A 21,415-nucleotide genomic window follows, 5' to 3' on the forward strand; every position below is an offset into this window, starting at 1 on the left:
TGAGCTCCCGATCAGCGGCACGCAGGGAGGAACCTCTCTCGGTCTTCCGGCCGTCAGGAAGAGAGGGGAGCTCCCACGAATCTGCTCTGCCGCCGTCCAGGTCTGCTGGGCCCGACCAGCCGAGATCCTGAAGGCTGCATCCCCCGGATCGCCTGAGAGCTGCACGCTGTGAGCTGTTCCTGCCGAGCGCAGCTGCACGAAGCCCTAAGGCCAGGCATCACTCTTATCTTCACTGTTGGCTGCCTGCCCAGAGATTGACCTTGGACGAGACAGCCTGCTGCAGAACTTTATCTGGGTCCTCTCTTCTCCGTTTTTTTCCTTTAGGTTGTAACTATATGCATACATACTCGTAGAATATAGTCGTATGTATGAATTCATTGTTTATTAAAAGTTTGTTTCAGTTCCCGAATTCAAACCGAGGTGTGACTTTCTTCCTTCCCCTTTTTAAAACCCTTCTGCCTCTGATAAGGCAGACGGAGTCATTACGGTAATGTGTGGAGTGGATACCTCGGACCCTCAACCCGTAACAGAGACCTTTGCTGCTCTCTGCCTGGTCCCTCGGTGGATGCGCTGCTGAACTGTTAAAATTGGAGCATTTTGCACTGCAGATTCTCACTTGATCTGTGCTGAATTAACCAGACCTCTCTCTGCCAGCTGTGGATGTTCTCAAGCAGGCTGAAGGTGTGCAGAGGCAACACCCCTTAACTACAGCATCACACCAAACACACGCATCAGGACTAGAATTCTAAACAGTGAATCCCCACAAAGATGGGTCCTTTTCTGCCGTGACTCGGGCCAATGCCACAGCAGTGTCAGAGAGCGGCAAGCCTGAAGTCCTGCCCACCTCTGCCTGCAGGTCCTGTTGTTCAATAGCCATATTAAAACTTGTAACATCATTTTAAAAGTGCAGGAGTGGTCTGCATTTCTGCATGGTGTTGGTTACTGTCCATGAGTGATGAAGCTACTAATTCCCTCAGTGTTAGTGGAGGATGGTGGCTGTGATATTTTTCCCTTCCTAAAACTACTCCAAAGCAGACTAAGGGAAGCTGCCTGCCTTGTATGACAAACTAGAGTCATCCATAGCTTACAGCTGTCACTCCGAGATGAATTATCGAGGTAGAGCCTACGCTTATGTGACTGCATCATTGGAATAAACATTTTTATAGCATTCAAAAAAGCTGTTTCAAGAAGAATATCATACAAAACAGTCCAAAATGTTTACTTTTCTCTGTAACACTCCTTAAAATGCATTCGCTACAGGATATCATCATACCACCAGCTAGCTGAAGATAAGCCAGGTGGCCAAGAAGGCCAACGGCATCCTGGCTTGTATCAGCACTAATGTGGCCAGCAGGAGGAGGGGAGTGATTGATCCCCCTGTACTTGGCACTGGTGAGGCCACACCTTGAGCACTGAGATCAGTTTAGGGCCCCTCACTGCAAAAAGGACACTGAGGTGCTGGAGGGTGTCCAGAAAAGGACAACAAGTCCTGTGAGGAGCAGCTGGAGGAACTGGAGTTGTTTAGTCTGGAGAAAAGGAGGCTGAGGCCTTATTGCTCTCTACAGCTACCTGAAAGGAGGTTGTAGAGAGGTGGGGGTCAGTCTCTTCTTCCAAGTAACAAGTGACAGGACGAGAAGAAATGGCCTCAAGTTGCACTAGTGAAGTTTACATTGGATATGACGAAAAAATTCTTGACAGAGAGGGTTGTCAAGCCCTGGAACAGGCTACCCAGGGAAGTGGTGGAGTCCCCCGCCCTGGAAGTATTAAAAGACGTGTAGATGTGGCGCTGAGGGACATGGTTTAGTGGTGGACTGGGCAGTGCTGGGTTAATGGTTGGACACAATGATCTTAAAGGTCTTTTCCAACCTAAACAGTTCTGTCATTAGCTCATCTCCTGTCTCAACTGCTGTGTCTCATAAACTATTCAGGGAAAGGGCTGCAGTTTTATTGCTGTTATTCCTTTAACATCAGAACCTCACACTGCAGGAAAGCAAATAAACAGTTCCTGGAGTGTTGGCTAAAAATACCACAGGCTGAGATTTCTTCGCAAGTATTAGGACAAGTTCATAAGCTTTTCACTAAGGAAAAAGATATGCCAAACTCATCTGAAATATTATTTCAAATTAATCGAGTTCATTGGGATTGTTTTAGGCCAATGATCTCAATGGATAAATAGAGTTTCATATAACCCCTCTCAAATTTCTTAATGAACACTTTCTATTTTTCCCACTAAACCTTTTATTCAAGAAAATCTAAAGAAAATGTTTTAGCTCAGGATATAGAACCTAAGTTTGAATACTCTGGATTTTAGAGGCATTTTGAGTCACGGCAGAACTAAAATGTATTCTACTGCAACTATCTGCTCTGTGGAAACGATAATGACCAAGAAAAAAAATCCCAGAGAAAACTGTCCCTCCAGAAAGAAAGGAAGGAGGGAAGAATGAAACATATTGGAATGGGGTCATCCTCACCTCTCCAGCTGTCTGAGATTAAACCTGGTAAGGAGAAATACCCGTGTTCTGACAGTGTTCATGCTTTCACGAAGGTAATAAATCCAAATAAAATGGTCCTGCCTTGAAGTTTCTGTGAACCACAAGAAGTTTGGGAATACCTGTTTCTCACCTTGCTGCATGCATAGTTTGGAATCTGACAGCATCAAGAAACTAGACTTTACCCAGCCTTGGTGTTTATACTAACTATCAAGGTCCTTGATTAAACTGGATGCAATCTCTTCCAGTCTATCTTTCCAGTTTGACATGGTACTATTCATACATGTTTTCTGAGTTTTCCCTGAAGTTTTGCAAAGCTTCAATACCCACCACTTCCCTAGTTTCTGAGATTGTGTCAAAGCCACATTAAAGAGCAGTAAATTAGATTAATGGCTTCTCTCCTGAAAACAGACCTCTAGCTTTGTCATCAAACAAAACTGAGTAACGTCGACATTATTTGGTGAGTACTGGCTCTTTCTGGTTTCCTCCCAGTGCTTACAATTTGATTATTTTTCCGGGTTATTCTGAGAAGTGCAATCAGGCTGACTGATTTATAACACTGCAACTTCCCTTACCTTCTGAAGACAAGCAAATGTCTGACCTTTTCCCTTCCCCCTCAGGTTCTCATAGATAATTGCTAATAGCTCTGAGGTTGATGCTACTCCCTAAGTGCCCTGGGATGAATCAACCAAGCAATTTGAAAACATCACCTTTATCTAGCTATTTTCTAACTGCTTCCTCTTAATCTAGACAGATATCTTTCAGGAACATCAGCACTGTTAAATGTATAGACCTCTGGATAACCACTGCCATTTTCAACGGCAACCAAAGCCAAAAAAGGTAGTAAATTGTGTCCATCTGCTGCAGACCATTCCTGATGCACTGCAGTTTTAAGAAACCAGCACTTTCCTTGGTCCTCATTATAGTACTGAAATACAGAATTTTTATTCTTTATTGCCTATATTTGCTTTGGGTATAAACTTTAAGGATACGCAGAGCAAATTGGCCAGGTACACATCTAGAAGTTCTAGAACTTGAAACTTTCATCTCATCTCAATAGTCACTGGCAAACTGTTCAAGGAACAAAGCAGTGCAGAAGGTCACTTTAGGTTGTGGTTCTGACACCGCGCAGTCACTGGAATATGTCCGTTAAGGCTCAAGAAACGGGCAAGAATTGTGGCCTTACTAATGAGGGAATTTGTGTTCGATAACTCTGCCTTATTCTGTTTCTTGCCCTTTCTAGGAGCCTCATTTGTCTCCCCCTTAAAGGGGAACACTTCTCAAAGGTGGGAAAGGTCTCCTTTTTTCCTGCAGTTGCAGCACACTTTAGACAAACATCTATACTGGCTTTGCAAGAATTAACTTCAGCGTTGGGAAGAAGCTTTGAAAGGCTTTTCAGCTCAAAAAGACCAGGCTTTATTAGAACATGAGCTAAAATGAATTGCTTTTAAAAAAGGTCGGGCAAGAACAGAAATGTGAAAGCTCTGAAATCCTACCTCTCCATCTCCCTGCTCAGGGAGTAAGCCTCTACTCATGTCCTGCTGACACCCCTTTTGTGCTGGACTCTCCTCTGCCAGGTATCCGTGCACAGTGGATAAAAATCACCCATGAGCTGTTCCTGTCACAGCTAGACATTAGCACAACCACAGGTGCATAACGTACGCACGTATGATGTCTAGCTGTCCTCTGAAGCGCCCTCCATGTCTCCTCTTGGGCATCTGGACAAGCCGTATTTGCACCCCTTGTTTTGGGTCATATCATTCCCATGGCTTCAGGCAACTCAGCCTGCTCTGGCTGCCTAAGACCTTCCTGGGCAAGCTTCCGCTCAGGCCTATTTATGGGCTTCCCCTTTGCATGGGCTTCCAGGGGAAGTGTGTGGCCATCAGGAGTGACAGCATCACATGACGATGACATTAATGCTCATAATGTTACAGGCCTTTCTGGCCCCATTTTGAAGAAGCAATGGCAGCTCCAAAGTCCCCAGATCACAGTGTTTCTGCCTTGCCTTTTCTGTCCATGCACACATTCAAATCCACAGTGACTTTGACATCAGTTTTGACCAGGGCATGCGATTTCCTGTCAAATAAAATGTCAGGATGTGATCTTCCCTATTTCACTAGTGCTACTCTGCCATTGTCTAGACCGTGCTTTTGCTGGGGAAGGTTGGACTAGACGATCCTTGAGGTCCCCTCCAACCTGTGGTGTTTTATGATTCTGTGATTTAATTTAATAACAGCTAAATATCAAGTTTACAATTTCGATGCCGGGTTCCATCAGCTATTGAATTAGAAATAACAAGACAAGTCTAAATTTGTGATTCATGGTAAACTGCCTAAACGAATCTCAGTCACACAGCAGACGACACCTAGTGATAACTGATTTGACAGATGATCCTCTGTTTGGCTGTCCTCTCCCCTCTCACGGAAATAGGAAGGTTAATTCCTAGAAGAAGTTTGCTTACACTTTACAAGTCTTTTCCAGACAATATAAATAAATTTATATTCACCACAGGAACCAATTTTTTCCTTTGCTATTACAGACTCTTTAAGTGAATTTGACCAGTATTTTGTGTATATGAGAAGCCTTTGTACCTTCAGGAGTATGGCTAAACTTCTGAGGAGGTTAAAAAGTATCTCTGGTGTTTCCCATGTCTGTTTCTCAGTTTATCATCGGCTCTAATTCCAGTAGTCTCCTCACCCAAATGGCCCCTTGGAGGAGCTCCTCACACCCGTTGTAGCAACTACCCAGTGCTGATCCTGACAGGGGTCGCCCCACTGGAGTAAACATCTGCTGTGTTAGAAAGGACTTTGCAAAAATTAACTCGGCAGAATTTTAAAAGTATCTGCCCTGAAAGAAATCTTCTCTCTGTACCTTCACTCTCGACCGAGTTTCAGTCTGCACCTTTTCTCTGCTGGACTCAAACCAGTTATCCTCTGGCGGAGTTAAAGATGAACTGTAGGTCATCCATAAATAAATTCTGTTGCTAATTTTTCCTTTATATCTTTTACTAGACCATCAACAAAAAGTTGACTGAAATGTTATTATGACAGTAACATAAATGGGAAGAATTTTCCAGGTGGTATTTTCCAGACTCCGTTGCTTTCGGAAACAGGATAACTCAGAGACAATGAATTGATTTTGAAGTCTGATCGTCAGTTTTGTCATTTGCTCACCAGTGTGCCAGACTTAAATCTGCCAGGCCAGTCAGCAACTGCACCATGCCATTATGGCTGAGAATGACATTGCATTCCAGACTGAAAGAACTTCTACCAAAAAACCCCACCAAAAACCAAAACAAAAACCACTTTCAGGAGCAGGTAACAGGGTCGGACCAAAATTACCTGTTGTAGACAAAAGGTGGCTTTTGGAGCAGAAATTCATATCCAAGACAAAAATTGTTACATGGACTCAAGACATACATCCGCAAAAGTAAATCAGATTGCTTAACAGGTGGTCTGTGACGTACTGCATATGTCCACGCTAGCGGGGAATGGCACAGATTCTGTACGGGTGGGGCTGCAGTGTCCCCCCCAAAATGGGCTTTGTGTTGATCTTCGTCACCCCCTCGGGGAGCCGGAAGGTGAATGCGCGCAGCAAGCTGGCAAAGAAAATAAAGAGCTCGGTCCTCGCTAGATGCTCCCCCAAACACACACGGTGCCCTGCAGAAGGAAGAGGGGAAGGACAGTGAGTAGAGGGCCCTGACCTCAGAAGCAACGGTACATCCTCACACAGAGCAAAGGCGGTTTCGCTGAGTCCAGAATTTCTTTAGGACTTAATGCAATCAATGACACAAATCTTCACATAATTCTTCCTTTAAAGAATCCTGTCTGCTGAGCTGCAGCTCACTGTGCAGCCCTTCTGCTCTGAGTTTTGCTTCAGTTACCTCAAACCTCTCATCTTCATTACAATCTCACAACAACATTTTAGGGAATTCTTTCAATCATGCGAACAAATAATAAGGACTTGCTCTTGCTGGAAGATGTCATGCTCCAGTTTTGTATGCATAAAGCAAGAGCACAGCTGCTTGCAAGTACCTTCCAAATGTACGTCTGGCATTGAAATGTATGCACCAAATCAATAACCATAATCATTAGCAGAGAATTTGCTTCCAAAAATAGAGCAAGTTAAATGTATACGTTTGTCAGGACATCTCCGATTTTCTATGTTATTATTTGTTCAGTAGAACAAATGTTTTCAGTTGGATTGGGGAACATTACTGAAAATAATCACATTGATTTTATCCCTGTTTTCCACAAGAGATTCAAAATAAATGACCAATATTTTTTTAATAGACATCTTAATTCTCCAGTCCCAAACCAAAGCATTAATATCTGTGCTGTCAGTCAGTCCATTTACCTACTGAGAACGGTAAAAAGGCCTCTCGGCTCACAAAGTTTCCATCCTTATCCAGGAAGTGTCCAGGGTTGAACTGTTGGGGTGTTTCCCACTGCTCTGGGTCATACAAAGACGAAGCAATATTTGGAAGAACTATGGTGCCCTGAAAGGACAAGACGACTCACTTAGATTTGGCTGTCAGTCCCCCCGCAGCAGACAGAACCTGCCAGGTGAGACCAGCACTAGTTTACTTCCACAGTTCAGCGCTGTGTGCTGGTTTGTTTCCCCAGTAGGAACTGCGAGGAATGTCAAGTCTTTTTGTTTCAGACTGTCAGTCCGAGCCTGACAGTGGAAGTCGCTGTGTCAATAGAAACTATCAAATTCATCTGTACTGAACCCATTCCCACTGCTAGCGTCAGAAGTTTCTGTCATCTAGCCTCTTTGACAAAAGCTAGTAGCAAACCTTTGTGCTTTTCCCTGGATCTTTTACAGGCTTTCAGCCGGAAATCTTTCCAACGCCTGATCGGCACAAATCACAGTATCCTTCAGTACCAGTCTCTAAGGTTTTGTCTTCACTGGTTTGTAGAAACACTTGCTAAAATCCCCTCTTCCATCTAGGGACATCTTTCACCACTGGTAACCTTCAGCCTGGCAGATGGTTTTGTGTCCTTGTTGCCATTCAGGCTACGACCCAGAGGGATCCAACCCCACTGCTGTTGAGGAGAAGCCCCTGGCACAAACAGATTGTAATCCACACCTTGCTCTACTGACGCAGAAGAGATCAGCACAACTGAGAAACTGTGTCCATACCTTTTTGAGGGGAAAGCCGAGCAAGGTAGTGTTCCTCACACACACTCTGGGCATGCCAATCGAGATAATATTGCTGAAGCGCTGAATCTCATGAACCACAGCATTTGTGTAGGGCAGTTCTTTCCGATCCTCGTACCAAATTGACTGGGAAGGATCCAGAACGGCATCCAGCTCCTTCTGTACTTTCTCTGTGGAGAAATATATCAGGTGGAAAAATATATCGAGTATTTTGACCAATTCCATTTTCAAAGTAATTTCCCATTTACAACTATAAGGACAGCAAGAAAATTAATGTAAAAATGTAAGTAACTTTTATAAAGAAAAGTAGCAAGGTGTTCCAACACTTAAATATATGGGAGCTCTACTTGTGGGTCTGAAATTATTTGTAGATTAGGAAAAGACATTTGTGGCTCAAAAATTTAAAACTGCTGAAGAGTTGCCTTACTAACACTTAAATGCACGACATGACTGATTAACCTTTGTGTCCTCTTTTGGCTAGGTGCCTCAGGCACCGACAGACAGTTAGAACCAGTAAATTCACAGCTCTCTGGAGTTTAAGACAGGTAAATCTGGGACTTAAAGGCCTAATTCCTATTGAAAGGAGACGGTTTTTCTGTAGGACATCTGTTAAGTGAAGCAATGCCAACTAGAACAATGTGCAAACACCTTTGAAAAACCCTGGATCTGCTTCTCAGCCCCTGCCTGTTGATCAAGAATAGCAGGATTTAAATTACTTATTGCACAGCACTGCTGGGAGCATTAACAAAAGTGTGAAATCTGTTTTGGAAACTTCAAGAGTAAACACATACTAAAAATGCCTTAGATTTTGAACAGAGGAGCCTGCCTTTTCCCAGGCCCTCTGAAGCAACGCTAAGGTGCAGGGAAGCCCATTCTGTACTGATCAGTTTGTGCTCGTTCACATCAAGGCTGCTCAGTGACCGCCAGTGGCCCTTCACAAAACTGTCTGAGGTAGACCCTGGTGACAGGGATTTAAACACCTTACAGACCTTAACATGTATAACCAGGAAGATTTTTAAGCAAAGCAAATTTCCTTCTATGAAGGCCTAGCTTGCAAAATCAAGCACAGCTACTTCAGGTTCCAGCGGGGTTGAAGTGACCAGTCACTGCGTAACTATAAACACGCGTCTCTGTTCCAGTAGTTCAGAGAACAAGAACAGCCCGATTCAGCGATGAGGCAAAAGGCCAAACTTTTCCATACAGAACAGAATGGAACTGCATAACATCATTGTCACTGGGTGTCAAGACAGGCAAAAGTATGAAGAGCTCCGAAAAGAAGCCAGATGAAAAGAAGGCAGATAGGCTGGTGTCGGTTCATTACGAGATGCAATGTATGACTCAAGAACCCCACGACGGATCGTTCTGCACACACCCTGCTTTCCCACGAATGTGAACGATAGTACATTTAGACCAATAAAATTATTTAGGTGAGCCAGTGCTTTCATAACTATGTTATGTGTTAATAAAACCTGCAATTACACCAGATCAAGCAGACTGTCTTGTCTGACAGCTACAAACTGAGCAATTTTTTCTTACATTCATCTCTTTTCTCCGTTTAAAAATCTGTTCTCCTCTGGGTATTCGCAGCCATTCTACTGTGTAACAAAGAGATTTCTGCTACCCAGCATAAAAGATCACTCTTTGGTTTTCATTTAGTGCTCTGTGAAAGTGACTGATGGTTCTTTAAAAACTAGACTGAAAAATAAACTTCTTCAATATACATAGACATAACAGATGAGCCATCAACTTCCCCTCCTGACTGGAATAATTTCTTCTGCAAGAAATTCAAATACATCACTGAGTTAATTTAATCACAGATTAAATAGACACACTGATACCTTGAGATCATCAGTGGAACGGTGGACAAAAATAAAGTCAAAGTTGTCCATTGACCTCGAGGTGATTATCTTTACTATTCCTCTGACCTACAGAGCACAAAGAAGGGCAGGACTCCCTGTAGCCCCCAATCACTGAAATTCAGACAATACGAAGCAGAATTGAGTAAGTTTCCAAAGAGTGACATCCCTATCACACATCAGTTTCTGGTTAATTGTTTTCAGCCATCAGTCACATTTATGACCAAGACAGAACCCAACACAGTTTTTTAAAGTACCATCAGCAACCCACCAATGGCTGCAGCAGCGGCCATGCACACAAACCCTGTGGCTTCCCAAACAGCAGCTCCAGTCCTCTTACGCCATTGACTACCCTACCACAATCTTCATTTCCCCAAAGACCTCAACCCAGCTGGCAACCAAGCACCACACAGCCGCTTGCTCGCTCGGAAGGAGAAAATACAGCAGAAGGCTTAAGGGCAGAGATGAAGGACAGGGAGGGCTCACTCAGCAGTTATGGGCATAGGCAAAAGGCAGACTCAGTTTAATTTAATCAACAAAAATACTACCAATTCACTAATCGAATCAGAGAAGGACAGCAAGAAAAACAACCAAGTCTTAAATACACGTTCCTTCGCCCCTCCCTTCTTCCTGGGTCCAGTTCTGCTACCTCCTTCCTCCCAACATGGTGCAGATCATGGGATTTGTGGTCAGTCCCAGCCTGCCCCATATTGCTTCTGCCACTTCCTTCCAGAAGGAAGGACTTCTCAAGGGAAAAACTCCTCACAGTCCTCCCCAGTGGCAGTGTCACATCCCTCCTATGGGAGACAGTCCTCCTTGAACTTCTCCAATGAGCATGGGTGTCTCCCACCTGCAGCGGTTCTCCCAGCGATGAACTGCCCCAGCATGGGTCTCCCTCTGAGTCACGGCTTTTTTCAGGATCACGCTCCAGCGTGGGCTCCTCCATGGGCTGCAAATGGAACTTTTCTCCACTGGTGAACTCTGAGGACTGCAAGGACTCAGCCTAACATCTCACCATGGGCCGAAGGGAAATGGCTGCTCTGGCGTGTCTCCTCAACCTCATCCTCACTAACCTGGGTGTCCGCATGGTTTTCTCTCTCTCTTCCTATTGTCCTCCAAAACAAAAGGGACCTCCCAAAACAGCAGGCCTCTGCTCAACAGGTTTCCCCTCTCAAATGTGTTTATCACAGGAGCACCGACTGGCTCAGCCTTGGCCAGAGGTGGGGCCAACCTGGAGCTGGTGAAGCTTTCTCCAAGCTTCTTAGAGGGGCCATACCAGCAGTCCCCTCCCCGAGAAACAAACCCAATACATGTGCTTATCCACTCACCTTGGATGTCTGGATATGCCACCATATAGAGCAGGCCCCAGTTCAAAGTAGTGCTTGTTGTCTCTGATCCACCCAAGAAAAGGTCATTTATAGAATAAACCATGTTGTCTTCATTGTATGTAGACCTGGGTTCATCTCTGGACTGCAAACGATCAGATGAATTAGAGGTTTGCACATGGAAGTTAGAAAAATCAGAATACCTTTAAATGTGACTTTACCGCTGGTCCCAAGCTGCAGTGTTCTGCCTGTAGTATGATACAGAGAGACTGACACGGAATATTAGATCCCAGAGATGGCTATCAATACAAAAAGCTAACGTTTCACAAATAGACAAGGCATGTTTACTCCACTCTTAATCATGAAGCTAAATCACATGTTCTCCCCAGAAAAGGATTCTTGGTTTAACTGTGCGAATAGGAGTGTTTCATAAGTAAAAGTTCCTCTGAAGACGTGTGCCAGCATGTCATTCTTCACACCTCAAGCCATGTTCCATCACTTAGTTTTTCTACCAAGCAATACAGTGACCAGGTAACATAACAATGGGCCGTCTGACGTTCCTAACCTGCTGCTTCAGGCTGCTTCTCCTCTACAAGGCCACAATGATGCAGGTAGAGCTGCTCTGGGGTTCTACAGTTTCCAGGTAGAAGTGGGAGGACACATATGTATATGCTGCTGAAACTAGGAAAGAATATTGTTATGGTCTGGGGGAATTCATTGTATTGGATGTTGTGTTCAGAGACCTTGAACCTTCCTCTTGCCAGTAGAGCAACTGGAAAGTGGGAAGGACATTTTTCCCTATTGTAAAATCCTCTAATCTTTTTATATTGCCCCTGCCTATCTATTACAGACAGTTCAATATTTTTAATAAACCAACTTGGATGATTTCCACCCAGCAGAGTCCCAGAAGGTCTCACTGAAACAATTTCTGGTCCACTGATGTTCAAGTTTCATACATCTTAGAACAGCAGTGAAAGGCTTTAAAAGCAGTTAAATGCTTTGGATGACCTGATGAGTTAATACTGAGCCAGCAGAAAAAAAATTAAAAGAGGATTCAAGGAACTAGAAGCCAGTTAGGCTGACATCCACCCTAGACATAAAAATATAGCAACTGATACAGGAATCAAATAATAAAGAATTACCAGCTAGAAATACAAATTAATGCTACTTATTATCATATAGAAAACCGACCTTGGCAAGGAGATCTGGTTCCATTCTTTTATCAAATGACCAGCTTGGATGGTAATGACAATTTCACAGTTGCAATAGACGTGGAGTTCCACAAGATGGTTGCTTTTGTTTCCCTCAGTAATAAAAAAGTCAAGCACTATGAAGTTTCAAAAGACACGTCCTAGAAGACTGAAGAGCTGACAGAGATAGCTAACAGACGTTCCTCCCTGGAAGCGTGTCTCTGTGGTGGGACTGAGCACAACAGCAGAGCCAGCTCAAGGGACTGCACCAGGCGGGCAGCGGGCCAGGTCGGCAGACCCATTTTGGCCATGCCAGGTGGTGCTGGATGGGTGCCTAGCGCCTGACAAGGTGGCATTGCAACCGGCACTTGACACTGGTGGCAGGGGCACTGGCTGTCCCTGCAGGGAAGCATTGCCACCCAGGAGCAGCATCACTAACCTCTTTTCCCGGGGCTGCAAGAACAGAGACTTCCACCCTGGATATCTCCTTTGACTCCCTGAGCCACTCTTGCCTTGTCACCCCAGTCTCATCTCATCACTTCCTCTCCTTTTTTCTTTTTCTTCCTGTCACCAAGCAGAACAGATGGAGGAATATGGCTTACTGCCATGGAGAAGAGGAGAACAGAAGAGGGATTAAGTGGAGGAAGGAGGAGTTACTAGAGCTGCTAGTCCAAGTATTAGGAGGGGATCCAGTTCCCAAGGGATTCAGACAAAGAAAAACTGATCCTGGAAAGGTCTAGAAAAGGGAGAGAGATGGGTCCCCGTGCACAGTGTATGCAGGCATCCTACAGCTTTTCAAAACCCTACAGATTTCCACCCACCTCTACTATGCCTGCCCAAAACGCCCTTACTGGTCCCACTCTGCTTGAAATTTCACTGATTGTGACTCTCCTCTTTTCCAGCCTTGTCTGAAACTCTGCTGATGCCTGGATGATTTCCCCACAAAATGCTCTCAAAATCCAACTGTCCTCTTGCAGCAAGCTCTCTTGACAAACTCTCCAGTGAAATACGCTATCCAGAACGTCCCACTCTGTCTCCCCAAGACCTTCCCAGTTCTCTTGCGGTTCGTTTAGAAATTCAGTATTCTTTCCTGGAGGCATTAAAGAATTTTGTAACTTGTGTCAATGAGAAAAAATGCAGTGTATTAACCCGCCCTTTAATGACAAGATTGCAAGGTGCTGTGGCGTATCAATAATTCAAAATGATGGAGCAAGTCCCTGGTTACTGGATTCACATTAGGATTGTCTATGAAAGGTAAGAGAATGTGATAGAAGGGCTCAAACTGGATGATTTAATGGTCCATTTCACCTTATTCCCCATGAATGTATGATCAGGCAGAACAAATATTTACTTTTTCGATGTGAACCAGGTAAAAGTCAATGAAATCCTGCAGTTCGTCTGGTATCCCACGCTCCATGTGCATCCTTATCTGCATCCTTGTGAAAGAGCTCAGGATGTTATAGGAAGACAACGCCTTCTGATGAGGACCAGGGAGACGGCACATCAACCAGGGGAAGATTTCATACAGCTGCGGGAGTGACACACAAGAGGTACCACAAAGTCTCTGTCACTATAAAATGTGGTTTAGATCTACTAAAGAGATGACAATATTCACGTTAGCATGTGGTTTTGGCATCGTTAGTAAAATACTCCAACAGAGACTATGCTTATGTTTTCAAGTTGTGAAACAGTACTCTCTATCATTCCTAGCTGTGTTGATGGTACGATTCAGAGTACTGCGGGCATTCAGCTCAACCAGCAGCCAAAGTACAACGACTATCATTAGAATGAGCTGTAGTCACATATCAGTTATTCCGTTTCTGTATTCAGTTACAATGAACTGAATTGAGACATTTAAAAAGTGAGACCCTGCCCTCCAGTGGAGAACACCAGGAAGGATGAAACCTTTACAACAACCTTTGTTGTAAACCGGCCTCACAAGGATATGCAAAAGCAGTTGACAGGCTGGCTACCAGTGGCTGGTACACAAATCCCCCGCAGCACTCTCTACCGATGGAGCTCTCAAGTCCTCAATAAAACTTGAAACATCTGAAAAACAACTACCTGACAAGTTTGAGTGCTCTAGAAAAGGAGTTAGCTGACTCAAACCGATTTGGTTTTATCCTTCTCTCTTACCATGTGGGAAAATCTGGCCTAGGAATAGGTGCTTTCTACCTATTCCAGTAGTTAGAACATTCATCCTGATTTTCAGCTTACGTTTTTGCTTGGGTAATTTGTATACATTCTTATATTTGCAGTGTATTTTCTCTTAATAGTTCTTTTCCTGCTCAAAACATAACCCCATGATCTAATTATTGACAGAAGTTCCACCCTTTTCTCAGTCTTCATTTTGTCAAGCTCTGTTTACACTGCAAGAATCACATTATTGGGTGTTCACTGGTGCCTGGCTGAATTAGATAGACTATACTTCTGCCTTTTTGGAGAATCTGTCCTTATTGTCAGACATCCAAGCAACAATTAAACATTACCTTATACAGAAAGGTAGCAGTCCAGCCCTTGATAAATCTTCATAGATCTTCATATCCTTTTTGTTTAGTTCCATCTCTGGTATATTTTTTTCTTCTAAAATCTGTTCAGAAGCCTTACATACAGCTGTGGTCTGACTCATCACACAGGGTTGCCCAGATTACACGCATTCCTCTCTCAAAGGCATGCACTTTCCAGCTATGATGGCACCCTAACTGCCAGTGGAATTTAGTTGTCGACATTCATGACATGAGCTGAGTCCGCTCACCTTCCTGGCTATCAGTCCTGCCAAAACTCCTCCTCCGTTTCTCAAGGGCCCAGACCACAGCATTCTCCCATTCAGTGCCAGACAGCTGGGAATCCAGTTAAGAAATGGGGATATGGACATAACAAAGCCCACTTTTTACATAATACTGAGTACCCTTGGCATCCAGGAAGAGGGAGGATTGCAGCCCTCCCTCTGGAATGGTTTGAACCCCTGTTCTTATTTCCCAGAGCAGCATCTTATTCACTGCTCTAAAGCAAGCTAGAAAAAAAGCTTTTTTTCTCCAGCCCAAAAGCAGGTCTCACCCGCTACCACTACACACAACTTACAGGTCCAAAGATAGGCTAAGCAAAAGGGATCCTGATCATAAGTCAGTGAGGAGAATGGTCCATGGGATGTGGGGATATTTCCCATATTACAGGGATTGCTTATGTGTTTCACATTAAGAAGCTACTGTATAATATGTTTGGGACAACTTCAGGAGTGGAACCAGAACTCCTGGGCAACTTTGAATACGCTTCTGTGCAAAGCAGACCTCTTCCAGCGTCAGGTAAGTTCTTGACTCTCAGAAGAGCACTGATTGTTTTGATTTCCAAGCTTACAGGTATATCTGCTGGCTTAGCATTTCCTGTCTTCTGCTGCTTGCCTCTAGAGCTGCTCCTCCCTTAGGGTGAAGGAGTGGAATTCCTCTAGGAAGTCTTTAAGTCTCCACATCTTATAGAGGAAATGGTGATAAGGAGCCACAGCAAAAACACTTTGGTATTTGAATCATTCTTCTTTCTGTTGACTGATATACAAAAGCGTCTAAACTTGGAATGTGAATCGCACTTTCAGACCTGACATATAGTATTGAACAATCGTGATGCTCAAGGCAGGACTCTGTTGTGTATGGGGACTGAGAAACCAAGTAACAGACATAACCCAGGAGCAGTTCATCAGCTTGCACCTTGCTGCAAAGATTTAGGAGCAAACAACCTTATGGCAGTACTCAGACAGAGGACAATGAACACAAATGATGCGGGCTGGTACGTGGAGCTTTGCTCTCACACTTTGAGATAGTGCTTTGCCCAGTAGACCTGCGGGGAACATCACTCACCCCTTTGAAAACTTTTGCCTGATAGACAAAATGTGCATTCCTCACTTTCTGTCTTAGGAAAAGACAACAGATGTTTACTTACAAGATGAATAAAGCTGCCTGCAAATTTGAATAGATGCTCTGTGGCTCTAATGACTTCATGGAAGGTTTCATCCTCTCTGGAGAAGCGATGTCCAAAAACGACAGCACAGATTACATTCGAGATGGAATAAAAGAGAGGGAAAGAAGGATCCAGCGGTTTCCCTGCAACCCAAATAATAAATGTCACTGTTAATGTCTTCTATTCTGCTTTAGGGAGAATGTTATAGGTTACCCAAAGAATTTTCAGGAGAACATTGCATTTCACAGAGAAGCAGCAATCTTCTTACAAAAACTGTAGTATCAAACTGATTCTTCACAACTACGGTGCAGTCTCATAACCCCAGGAATGCATTGCACCCTGAAGAAACACCACAGGTGTATAATATTTCATAGCATGGTAGAGCAAATTTAGAGGTAAGAAAAAATAATTTATGCAAATTTGTGGCCTAGCAAATTCAAAATTGGTCTCAAGTATGGGAACAGCCAGCATGTCCTGATTTGCTGTGCCTTTGCACAATGATCATCATTGGGAAATCCAACTCACATGCTCCTAACTGGATTGATCAGGGGAAAATATTGTAATGAAGACAAGATTCTAATCATTCTGCTTTACAGACATGCAGATGGTGTAACAAGACTTAATTTATCAACACTGAGAATGGGTCCCTATCTTTCTGCATCAGCACCATGCATGAGCCAGCAATGTGCCCTTGAGGTGAAGACAACCAACATCACCCCAGGCTGCATTAGGAAAGGCATTTCCAGCAGATCAAGAGAAGTGATCCTTCCCCTCTGATCAGTGCTGATGAGACCCATCTGGAGTGCTGGGTCTGGTTCTGGGGTCCCCAGTACAAGAGAGACATCAACGTACTGGAACAAGTTGAGCAAAGGAGCACACAAACAACTAAGGGATCGGAGCATCTGATGTAAGAGAGGCTCAGAGAGCTGGGCCTGTTTAGTGTGGAGAAGAGAAGGCTCAGGGAAGTATCTTAAATGGGTATAAATACCTGGCGGAAGGGAATAAAGAACATGGAGCTAGACTACGCTCAGCAGTATCAAGTGAGGCGATGGGCAAAATTTGAAATACGTTAAATTCTGCCTAGACATAAGAAATTTTTTACTCTAGGGCTGATTGAACACTGAAACATGTTGCCCAGAGAGGTGGTAAAGTCTCCTTTCTTGCAAATATTTAAAACCTAACTGGTCACAGCCCAAAGAAACCTGCTCTGATTGACCACTCTTCAAGGAGACATTAGACTAGACCATCTTCAGAGATCCCTTTCCACTTAAAGCATTCTATGATACAAATAATAAATAAGCTCCAGTTTTGCTTCCCAGTTTTAGTAGGCTTGTAAACAACTGGGTTTGAAAACACAGGGCTAGGGTCTTTGCATATTGAGTCCATTCCACATAGACACTGTACACTCTTGCAGAACAAAAGCTGCCCTTGATTTCAAAGCAGGACAGAGAAGTTCATACAGCATGAAGTTCATACATCAGACTAATGAAAAAAAGTATTTATTGCAGAGATACCTTTCATACTTGCAAAGAAATCTACCAGGTAGCAGGCCTCTTCTTGAACTCGATGCTCCAGACCCCTTTTCCCCAGACCAAGGTTGCGTAGAGTTCTCAGCGCAAACCTTCTCTGCTGCTTCCAGGTGTGACCAGTTGCCAGCATGATCCCTGCATTCATTCAGGAAGAGCTCTTTATTACAGATGAAGACTTTATTAAAAGATTTACTAAGGCACGGAATATAACAAAACTATTGCGTTGCCTATGAACACAGAGACGCAAAGGAACAGCTGTGGCATGAAAGCACGTGGGGAGGGCTAAAATGGACAAACTCAACTGAGTAATAGATGATTTGCAGGATTAAGCTTGATCCAAGACAACCAGTTATCTAAGAATGTTTGATAGCTGCTTCTCTAGACATCCTCTGCAGTGCTTGCCTCCCACTCTCTACCATGCTTGGAGCCCACCTGACCAGGTTAATGATTCTCATGAATGGAAAAGGAGAAGGAGTTCTGAGTATCTGCAGTAAGGGAGAAAAGTTCCTGTTCTGAGTGTCTACAGTCAGGAAGGAAAGTTCCTGGCCATGGGGCAGAAAAGTTCAGTACTTAGTCTTTGTGACAAATATCTTCAGAAGAAATAAACATCATATACTAACAGCATCTTTAACGTAGTATAGGAATCACCAATGACTAAAACAAATTAAAATCAGAAATATTTAAGGAATTTGTTTGCCTTTGAAAAAAAGCCAAGGTCCCAAATAAAATAAAGGTTGTTTCATAATGCGTATGTTCATGAAATTCAGGAGTTTGGGAATTTGGGGAGTATCAAACCTATAGCAAGGGTTAAACAGAAGGGCACTGAACCTCTAGATGCAAGAGTGAGAATAAGAAAATATTCACGAGAGAAAGGGAATGGGAAGTGGGTTCCACCATCAAGCTCACTCTTCAGTTGAAAATGTGGTGGTGGGAGACAGCAAGTCCAGGACAAGGAAGGAAGTTTCCTGCTCTTCCTCCACTTCTCTGCGGCACAACCTACCACTGCCTCATCACCTCTGAATCTGCTCCAGTGAATATTTTGCACAAGGTGTTCTGAATCCTTTTTATTCTGCTGGTCTTTTCCTCCTACTATTATCCAAAGGCTATTTCACCCCTCCCTACTTTGCACCTCTCAGTCCTTCCTCAGAGACAAACCCAGCTACTGTGGTACTTTTGGAACCGGTTACAAGCTACTGAAGAGCTGCAATTTGTCAAGATCATGTTTCTGTGCAATATCCTCACCTCACAAAATCCTCACCTTTTCCTCTGGCCATTGCTCTGAAGAAAGGAGACACCAGCCTCCCAGAAACATCTTCAGGGTGCGTAGTCATACCATCTTTAACTGCTCTATATCCATTCAGTACAACCACCGGGACCCATCCAAACCATACGGTGAGTATGTTGCCATGAGTTTTTGCCAGCTATAGATGGGAGAGAAGCCAGGAAAACACAGATGACATCTCACGCACCGCAAACAAATAGAGGATGAACCAGTTTCTACACTGGTTACAGGATCAGCACTAAGGTGGAATGATGTTCTCCACCTTTCCCACAAGATTACAATTATCCGTGAGAAAGCGTGAATGTCTTCTCCAGCATTCGCTGGTGGAAACAACTGAACAGCCCAGCTTTTCAGAGCCACAGATCTAGACCAAGAAACGTCAGGCAGCTTTTATTACCATATATAAGCCAAGACGCAGTTCACAATTATTCATATGAAAGGGTGTTTTCTATGCATTAATTTATTTCCAGGGGGTTTCTATCATTTGTACTAGTAAAGTGGAGCAAAGGGAACACAGAAATGTCAGAGGGGGAACCAGCTTGTAGAAGCTGGACTGGTTACTCTTCTCTTTCCCACATCTGTCTGCGTAACTAGGTGCTGGAACCTGAGTAGGACCACGCTGTCTCGCAGTGCCTTTACTTCCTGTCTGAACGTGCCATTTGGTTGGAGGAACTGGCGTGCCCTGTACAAATCAGTGACGGGAGCCACTGGAGCTGTCTACTGAGAATCCCAAAAGCACTGTGAGAGCCACAGCATGAAACAGAGGTGGCTTTGTGTGCAGAAGTCCTCCCACAAAACACCCCCAAAACCAACAAACAAAAGATTTGTGTGTTTTTTTTAATCCTGTCAATACAAACAAGCACATACACACATAGCACATCTTAAGTACCTATTTACTGCTCAAGCTAGGGAGTGCCAGTGCTCAGAAAGACAAAATTCCACGCTGTGAAAGTAATTCTTTTTTTTAAAAAAAAAAATAACCAGTATTTCTTTTACCTAACCGCAAATCTGGTACAGCACCCCAAAGATATTTCATCCTAAATTATATAAATTTTCACATGAAATTGTCAAATTTCGCGTTCAGGGGTGATGGGTTTAAGCATCAGAATAATTTTCACACATTCAGAACTTCCAGTACCAGTTTTCTTAGCTTGGCAAACTACTTGATGCTGCGGTAACTTTGACTTATTGTGCCAAGCCAGACAGCAGGTGCAAGCCAAACCGAGTGCAATATCACAGTGGCTAGTTAACAGTCACAGTATGTTACACAGGTAGAGGATGTTTTCACACAGCAAACAACATAAGAAATTACAAAGACTTTAAAACTATTAAGAGTGTCTGAAAATAAATACCTTCATGAGGACATCACGACTAAACTCAAAGTTCAGCTGTATCAAGGTCCCAAAAACTGGCAGAGGGGTTGGTCCAGGAGGAAACTGTCTCTGTAACTGCTGCAACTTAAAAAACTGCCTAATTAGAAAAAGTACAGCCAAGGCTAGAAGAACTTGACTTATTGTCAACATTTGAACAGCTGCTTTTACCAGCTTATCTTTATTGAAAATAGTCTGTGGAAGGGATTAAGGCTGGTTGCTCAACCGGTTTTTTCCTAAGAGTTTAAGTTTCATGTAGGAACTATCCCCACCCCTAACCTTCCCCCTCTATTATCAGCCGCTCCCTTTTGTCCCACTCAGTACATTCTCATGCTCAAGCATAGTTAATAGATGCACACCCATCTCCCTCTTCTCACTCCGGTTATATTTATCGACTATGGAGCACAGGATTTGTAGGAACGGTGTCTTTAACGATGATGGCAAAGATTCTCCAGGTGATGCAGACACACATGTCCACATTTACATTCTCCATCTAATTTTCTGCACCAGTTGTGGACGGTGCGTGCTCCTACACACACTTCCGGAATGCTTTGAGAAAAGCCATAGCCATACATACATACATGCAAGGATGCAAATGTCAGTGGGTATTACCTTGTGGAGTTTTAAAACTTATCTGTATGTGTTCCAAATGGCAAGGCTGATAAAAGCTAAAAGCCCACATTTATCTGAAGCTAGATAGACCAGTATCTCACACTGAACATGAAATGCAAAAGTTGTTAGGCTTTCAAATTTAATTGAAAACATAATTGGTTGAATAGATAACTTTTTCTCCCCCTAACCGATTTGCAATAGCTGACTTCACCGAGGGCTTTGCCTGCTTCTGATTTCCCCTTTCAATCTTGACATAAAGGTGGTTTCCCTAAAGAGTATTTTGAGCTATCATTGGAAAGCTTGCCAGATAAATAAAGCATATGCATATAGAACATACCTCTGGTACAAACCACACAGATTTAAAATAAAAAAAAAAAAAGAAAGAAATATCCACTAGGAATCTTGAGCTACACCCAGAGCTAAGGGCCCCAGCCAGAACTAGTCATGACACGCATGTGCTGTTCTTGGTAAGCTGCAGATAAACACAGTCTGTGGCCAAGGCTCTTTGCCAAGCCTCATTGCACGCAGGAATTACAAACCTGGTGTCAGGAGATGCTGGATTAATGCTTCTCTGTGAAAAAAGCCCACCACCTGAAAGCAAAACACTCGTAGTTTTCACTGACTTTCTGAAAACCTTGCCAAGACGATGTG

The 21,415-nt window shown here is 43.6% G+C and overlaps 1 protein-coding gene across 1 annotated transcript; it reads right to left on the minus strand.

The window, feature by feature from the left end:
• Positions 1–5,969: 5,969 nt before the first annotated feature.
• On the minus strand, positions 5,970–20,305 carry LOC104492094 (cytochrome P450 2J6-like). The gene is made up of 9 exons (XM_010134601.1): positions 20,135–20,305; positions 18,759–18,921; positions 17,486–17,635; positions 15,954–16,114; positions 13,375–13,551; positions 10,837–10,978; positions 7,635–7,822; positions 6,846–6,987; positions 5,970–6,148 (listed from the first exon to the last, which is right to left on the minus strand). Exons 1-9 carry the CDS (start codon positions 20,303–20,305, stop codon positions 5,970–5,972), a joined length of 1,473 nt encoding a protein of 490 aa, XP_010132903.1.
• Between the last annotated feature and the right edge of the window lie 1,110 nt (positions 20,306–21,415).

Source organism: Buceros rhinoceros, unplaced genomic scaffold (genome assembly GCF_000710305.1).
Source record: "Buceros rhinoceros silvestris isolate BGI_N320 unplaced genomic scaffold, ASM71030v1 scaffold12994, whole genome shotgun sequence".
NCBI classification, from domain to species: Eukaryota; Metazoa; Chordata; class Aves; order Bucerotiformes; family Bucerotidae; genus Buceros; species Buceros rhinoceros.

Coding starts and splice junctions, on each gene's coding strand:
- LOC104492094 (XM_010134601.1), bottom strand. CDS start 20,305: ATGTTGACAATAAGTCAAGTTCTTCTAGCCTTGGCTGTACTTTTTCTA. Junction 18,922..20,134: donor GTCGTGATGTCCTCATGAAG/GTATTTATTTTC, acceptor TCCCATCTATAG/CTGGCAAAAACTCATGGCAA. Junction 16,115..17,485: donor TTTCTTTGCAAGTATGAAAG/GTATCTCTGCAA, acceptor TTTGGGTTGCAG/GGAAACCGCTGGATCCTTCT.